Source organism: Oryzias melastigma, linkage group LG21 (assembly GCF_002922805.2).
Source record: "Oryzias melastigma strain HK-1 linkage group LG21, ASM292280v2, whole genome shotgun sequence".
In the NCBI taxonomy this organism is placed as follows: Eukaryota; Metazoa; Chordata; class Actinopteri; order Beloniformes; family Adrianichthyidae; genus Oryzias; species Oryzias melastigma.
The window spans coordinates 12,692,918-12,700,755 of NC_050532.1; the positions used below are offsets into that span (position 1 = coordinate 12,692,918).

The 7,838-nt window shown below is 44.0% G+C and overlaps 1 protein-coding gene across 1 annotated transcript in view; it reads left to right on the forward strand.

Moving 5' to 3' along the window:
• tbx15 (T-box transcription factor 15) overlaps positions 1-4,208 on the forward strand; it is a 42,005-nt gene extending 37,797 nt beyond the window's left edge. Inside the window, exon 8 of the mRNA XM_024260594.2 lies at positions 1,047-4,208. Coding sequence (XP_024116362.1) covers positions 1,047-1,876 — 830 coding nt within the window. The 3' untranslated portion in view covers positions 1,877-4,208. The remainder of the gene's footprint in view (positions 1-1,046) is intronic.
• The last annotated feature ends 3,630 nt before the right edge of the window (positions 4,209-7,838 follow it).

Here is a 7,838-nt window from a genome sequence, read left to right on the forward strand (position 1 = left end):
AACTCACAGCATCAATGGTTACTCTCAGCTTACCTCCTTTAATTGGGATTGGCCCCATACCTGAAGTAATTTCAATACGGAGAGAAAGTGGGAAATGTTGTTGCAATTTTATCAAATCCCTTTAGTGTCTTCAGTGACTACTTTTAGCAAAAAGCATTCACACTAGCACTATTGCAGTTAATGCAACTTTTCTAGGTTAATCTTGTTATAATCCCAGAAACTAATGAAGGACAGAAGCTGCACAATTCATGAAGAGTTTTGTAAACTATCATCTCAATTGTCTTTATTTTTAGTTAGTTTAAAGCTAAAGATGGTTAAGATGTGTGCTTTACATTCAGTTTAGTCTACTAATCTGAAAAAATAATTGGTGATTAGTCGACTATTAAACTTATTCTTTGTAGTTCTGGGCCGCAGAAATCTTGTATGCTAGCGATAACCTTGGATCTAGTCAAGAGAGCCTAGAGCCCAGACGCTGATGGTGGTTAATCCTATTTTACAGATATAGCCCAATCTTATTACACAGTTGTCTCAATGGGCTTTGCACCTGTATCTAAACAGAAAACATACAAGTCAGACACAAAATAGAGACAGCTAGATGTTAAACAGACTAAACCAAGCTGGGAACCTCTGTCCTTAGAACCTCTACCTTGGTCAGGAAAACACAGTTCTACAAAACAAAAACAAAAATGTCCACATGAAGGAGCGATCATCTCCTAGGATGGACAGCCGATGTGCCAGAAATGATGCAGAATGAGTAGCTTATCTAACCCTACAACTACACGTTTGAATAGTTCATGGTCGTTCAGATGGAACTGGGGTCAGCTGGGGTTGCGAGACGAGCCAGAGGAAGAGGTCCAGATCAGGACAGCAACACAGATGATCCGGCTGGAATCTTATTGAATGATTGAAATTTCGCCATAGCTCCACAATTGGAACCAGATGTGAAACCGAACTACACCTCATCCATCGTCTGAAAGGACAGCAAATGACAAACATTCTTGTCCAAAGACTTGTGCTTCACAGTCGTCTCTTCTTGTTTTTTGCAGGTGGCAGCACAGGCACCTCCCCCACCACTTCCAGCACAGGAACCCCTTCTCCTTCAGGTGCAGCACACCTCCTGTCCCCTTCCTGCTCCCCCCCAGCCTTCCACCTGGCTCCAAACACCTTCAATGTGGGCTGCAGAGAAAGTCAACTTTGTAACCTGGGTTTATCAGAGTACCCAGCTTGTGCCCGCAGCAACATGGCGGCGCTGCAGGGCTACGGCGGCCTGGCAGATGGTTCCTATGGACGCCTTCAAGCTGCAGGGGGCGCTGTGGCCTCCGCTCAGTCCTCTGAATCTTTCCTCCCACAAAGGACTTCCTCCCTGATTGCTGCTGGCATGCAGGGCAGCACTCACCCCTCCTTGACCGGCGGCAGCAGCAGTGGGAGCACTGGTGGCAAAATGGATGCATACAGCAGTCAGCTGGGCTCCTTCCCAACCTCTCAGCTTCAGTATGTCATGCAGGCAGGGGGCAGCTCCAGCTCCTCTTCATCTTCATCCTCTGGATCCTCCTCTTCTTCCCACATGTTTGGTGGAAGCCACCACCATGTTCAGCAGGGCTCCTACAACGCCTTCTCCCTCCACAACCCCTACAACCTGTACGGCTACAATTTCCCCACCTCTCCTCGCCTGGCTGCCAGCCCAGAGAAGCCCCAGGGGGGGCTGCTCTGCTCCTCCTCTCCCGCGGGAGCTTTTGCTGAGCGCCAGTATTTGTCCAACGGAAACATGGATGCTATGCACATGATCGGAAACGCCGCCAGCAGTCAACAGGGCGGCAGCTCTTGTGATGGCCGTCAGTATAGCTCTTCTTCTCAAATGTCCATGCACATGGTGTAGAAACAAAGTCAGAGCCCCGAGCTGCTCCTGCTTACTAAAGTCTTTAAGGTGAAGAACACATCTCCAGTTGGTGTGGGGAGAAGCTGGGACATAATCCATCTGTAGGAAAACAGAACAGACTGGTTCAAGCTCTAAGCAAAAGCAACAGAAATCCTGAAGGCAAAGACAGAACTCAGATCAGCAGCAGAACCAGAGCGGGCAGGAGAGCGGCTTGGAAGATGTCACGGTGCAATAATGGAAACAGCTGATTCAGTGGACTTCTGTCATTTAAATGAGACTCGCTGGCCAAACGATCTTCACTGTGATCCACATAGTTTCACTTTACGCAGTAATGAAGGATGTATGATTCCCGGTCATAGGATGGTTCCATGTTCACCCAGGACACACAGTATCCAGTTACTGATGCACTGGTGTCTGCTGTGGTCAGTTTGCTGGGGACATTTTTCATAAAAGCTCAAGCTGACATGAACAATAAACAGTCAATTAATGCCTTAGTCACATACACCCAAACTGATATTGAGCTGTATAGGTGCTGCAGGTTTTTGGGTTGTCCGGGCCATGGATCCCGTAGAGTGGAGCGGCTGCATCTTAAAGGGAGCGCAGGAGTGTCATTGGGGTGGATGTCATTGAAATGGACTGTGCCATTGCGGTAAATATATTGTTAAGTATTTGTAAGGATAATGGAAGTAACATGCCATTTTGACATATTGGTGATGCTGTCCTACAGTTCCCTAACTATTATCTAGCCCTTATTAAGTTATGTGCACAGGCTCCTTTCTAGGGTTGGGCACTGAAATTCGGTTCCAAGTAGGAACCGTTATGAAACCAAAAGAAGCTGCTGCAAACGATCCGCATTTCAGGGCTTAGTTTCAGTTAAGGTCTTTTTGTCAATCACTTCCAGTCTGTTCAGTACTTTAAGTTCTAGAAAATCCTTTTGCTGTGATAGTGGGTGGGCTCATTTAAGACCGCTGATGTGGCAAGCACGTGCAGGGCTCGTACGTCCGGCTGCATTTAACACCAACTAACAGAAGTTTGACAGGTCACTGCGCCGCATCAGCCAATCAGGAATTCAGCTTTGGGCATGCGACGTGCAAATCGGCGGGCAGCCGGTGATGGTGAGGTGATGATGAACCGCCATTACCTCAAAAAACAACAACACCCAAAAAGTCCATTTTTGATGCAGAGGTCTTAAATATACGTCAATACGTGACCTCTTGGCAATGAAAATGTGTTGATTTGGGAAGATGTAGGCATTATTCTTTATTAGCCTATTGAAGTACCAAAATTGGCAGGAACCAAAACCAAAGAACTGCTTTGTCACTGGAACTGAATAAAACCCAATCAGTGCCCAACCCTATACCTTACTAATGCCACACCCACAAGATGTGCAGTGTTCACGTGGTACACAAGTGCCCTTAGGACACCCCTAGAAAGTCCACACAAATGACACTCTGATTGTCCAATTTCCTAATTTGCGTGCACTTATCACTGTAACAACACTAACCGGCCCTTTTTTTTAAAATCCGGACGACACGCCTACGTCTCACCTACATCTCCCTTATGTATTATCCCCATGCCTTAAGTGTTAGCTACGACCTGTCACCCGCAGAAAAAAGGTCTATGAACATTTCTACCCTACAGACCCACTAGGTGTACTACAATCTTAACGTTTTGTGGGGACCCCCTGCACGCCTGTACACATTTGCCCATTTTTCACCACCCAAAAGGAAGTTGTGACTAAGGCTTAAGACTGGACAAGACTTCCTCCGCCTGTTCTTCTTATGGACTGGACTAGTTTCACTATTTTTGAGTGAATTATGATTATTGTAACTTATATATATAAATATATATATATATATATATTTGCCAGCCACTTTATTGTCTATACAACTACACGAGGTTAATACATTGTACTAGTGCAATCCACCACAGCAGTATTTGGATTTGAGTCATTTATGTATTTTGCAAAGTTGAAAGAATTTCATTGACATGATCTTACCATTAAAAAAACTGTTCTGGATTGTAATAGATAATGTGGCCAGTATCACACTCACACACACAGATCTACACCTAGACATACACACACATACACCCCCCCCACCCCACATACACACACACCCACACCCATATATATATATGTGTGTGTGTATGGGTGTGTATGGGGGTGTGTCAGAACAAAAACCATAAGCTTAGAGTTTGTTGTGTGTAAAGTTACAAAGTAAGCAATCACAAAAAAGTTTAAAGTATGTTGTGGTGTGTACCGCAGGTGTGTGTATTTAAGAAATGAACAATATAGCAGTTTTACCACCTGGTCTGTCATTAAAATTTGAGAAACGAAAAAAGCCTAGTGAGTTTTTTTCTAAAGCATGGGGTGTCCAAACTTCTTCCCTCAAAGGACCAAAATCTAAATGGGTTTCCGGTCCGCAGGCCAAATACGATAATTTTTTGCATGTCATGAAATAAAAGCTGAAAATAAAAGAATATGGTTTAATTTATTATTTTGAGTCTGTATTTATCAAGGTAATACACATTAGTAAGAATAAAAAGTAAGTAACATTTGTCTTTAAAACCTTTAAATTTAACAGTAAGGCCTCACTGGACATTTTTAATTGAAAAACAAGAGCAAGCTAAAAGAAACGTTCTTCCACAGAAAACATCAAACTGGGATCTTAATGAGAGATGTGGAGCTGCTCTTTGACTTTATCACTGACTCAATGCTGGCCTGCAGCTTACTCACTGATAGAGTTGAAACACCATTCAGTTAAGGGGTTTTAACTAAACTCTCTGCAGCTTCTGTGGCCACCACTTTGCGGGCCAAAAGATGACCACGGGCCCTACTTTGGACACCCAAGGTGTGGGCTGTGCAAAAAGATGCCTGAAACAATCCAGCACATAAATGCTGGGTGTGAGATGCAGGCAGGAAAAGGATACATGGAGCGCCACAACCAAGTGTCTGTAATAATAAACAGGAACATGTGTACAGAATATGGACTGGAAACCCCATAGTCAAAATGGGAATTCTGAAAACAAGAATGGTGAGTAATAATTCTAGAACCACACTGGGGGAACTAGTGAATGACCTGCAGAGAACTGGAACCAAAGTAACAGAGGCTACCATCAGTAACACAATCGCCACAATGCAGGGATTCAAACCTTGCAGTACCAGACGTGTCCTCCTGCTAAAGAGCATCTGAGAACATCTGGATGATCCAGAATAGGATTGGACAGAGGTAACCACAATAGAACTTTTTGGTAAGAACTCTACTGTTTGGAGGAGAAAGAATCCTGAGCTGCATCCAAAGGGTGGAAGCATCATGCTTTTGGGCTGTCTGACGACTGATCCGTGTAAAGGAAAGAATGAATGGAGCCATGTATCGTCAGATTTTGAGTCAAAACCTCCTCCCATCAGCATTGAAGATGAAATGGAGCTGAGTCTTTGAGCAGGACAACGATCCAGAACACACTGTCCGGAGTTTCTCTAGTGGCCCCACCTGTGTTTGCCCACTTTGATTTAAGTAGGGACTAAGTAGATTACCTTACCTTACCTTGTAGTGGCTGGGTGGCTCAGTGGGCTAGGTGAAGGGCTGGCACGCAGAAGCCCTAGGTTCGATTCCCAGGGTTGTCCACTGATCCCCACCCAGATTGGGTCCTTAGTCAAGACCCTTGACGCTGCTGCCTAACTGGGTCCCTGTGCCCCTCAAGTACAGGGTTGTGTCAGGAAGGCCATTGGGCATAAAGCCTCTGCCAAATCACTGATACGAAACAGTGGGTGCTGGTTTCACTGTGGCGACCCCGAAAGGGACAAGCCAAAAGTGAACTACTACTACTACTAGGTAGATTACCTTGCTACGTCGGCCAGCTGTCTGGTGGACAGCATAGCAAGCTAGTGAGCTCCACAGTGGCGAGCTAGTGAGTTCTGCTGTAGCAAGCTTGCGAGGTCCTCTGTTTTGAGCTCATCAACTCCACTGTAGCAAGCTAGCAAGCTAGTGAGCTAGTGAGCTCCTCTGTTTTGAGGTATTGAATTCAGCTGTAGCAAGCTAGCAAACTCCTCTACTTTGAGCTAGTGAGTTCTGCTGTAGCGATCTAGCAAGCTCCACTGCAGCATCCTAGCAAGCTCTTCTGTAGCAAGCTAGTGAGCTCTGCTGTAGGATGCCACTGAGCTCCTATTTTTTTGAGCTAGTGTGCTCCACTATAGCATACTAGCGAGCTCCGCTGTCCATCATGTGGCTGGCTAGCATAGCCAGCTAACCCACTGAGTGTCCACTTAAGCCAGTGTGGGCAAACACAGGTGAGAACACCACAGAAACTGTGGACAAACCAATTTTGGGCCCACATTTTCTGCCTACTTTCAAACCATGTGAGGCCCACTTGGCTTTACTGGCTGAGTAGTAAGGAGCTAAGAGGTGCCATTTACTATTTTAATCCAGACTTTGTTGTTTTCACACCAGCTGACAAAATCCCCCTTCTTGATCCTCCTGTATTTCATCTATCACTTATCTAACGGTGGCTGTCTTCTGAAAACCTCGGTCCGAGTCATAGATAAAGTCGGGTGTGTACAGACTAAAGCGGAAGGGTGATAGGACTGTGCCCTGTGGTGCTCCTGTGCTACAGATGAACTCATCAGACAGAGCCGTGGAGCCACAGTCTGTCAGTGAGGTAGTCGATGATCCACGCAGTCGGTCTCTGGTCCACTCGAGCTGCCTCCAATTTCAGCAGTGCAAGTTGATGGTGGTGTTGAACACACTGGAAGAGTTGAAGAAGATGATCCTCACAGAGCTCGTCGACCGCTCCAGGTAAGAGAAGGATTGGTGCAGCAGGTATATGACAACATCAGCAACTCTCTTTCAGGGTCTGTGAGCGAACTGCAGAGGGTCAAATGAGTTAATCAGTGGGAGGTTATGCAGGATGAGCGATCCTGTTATATGAGCCGTTTGAACATTTGTCAATAAGTTCAACCTTTTGGTGGCTAAAATGTTGGGTTCTGTGCCATGTTTGGATGCACACATCTCCTCTGGGGAGAATATTATTTTATTGTTATTAATGACTCGATGTTATCTTGTGCTCATTTCTAACTTGTATAATTTTGATAAAATATATTTTTATGGAGAGTAAAATATTGAAAGTTATTTAAGGTTTAAGTTGATTTATTCTGGAATAATATTCCTGCCTTTTCATTATTCATATGTATGTTAAAAGTTACGGTACACTAGCTTTTTGGACTATTTTGGCATTTATTAAGAAGTTTTAGACTATTCTGGAGTTTAGATTATATTTCAGCTACACACTAGTTGCTTTGGTTAATTTAGACTTGTTTAAAAAGTTTTTTAGGCTGTTTTGGAGTTACGGTAATATTTACATGCTTGCTGTTTTGGTTAATTTTGGCTTTTTCTTCAGGTTTTTGGGCTAGTTTAGCCTCTTTTTCAGCAGCATCCTGGCTGTTTTGGCTAACCTAAGCTTTTTTTGTTTGTTTTTTAGGCTAATTTGGCATTTAGCTAATATTTTAGTTGGCTATCAGCTTCAGCGTTTTCAGCTATCAATTTCAGCATCTTCAGCTTACAGCATTCACACTAGCGTTATCACAAGCAATGCTATATATGTAGTTCATTAGTTTTAGAATGTTCAATAAATGTTTTATCCTGTTCGGCCTGTGACCTAAGGTGTGGTTTGGATTTTGGCCCCTTTTGTGATTGAGTTTGACACTCCTGTACTAATGTGTCCTTTGTGTCTTTGCTAGAAGATTATTTCCAAAGCCAAAACTGTGAGTCCCAACCAAACTACATCAAGTCAGTGCCCATCTTGGTGGCAAAAAATCACAGACGAAATGCAAAAAATAAAATGGTAATTCAGTTAAACTAAATGGATCAGTTACACATCAATTAAACTGACACTTATATGAGTCAGTGAACAATGTTTCTCTCATAGAAAGTATCAAACATGAAAAATGTGAAGATTGTTTTTAAAA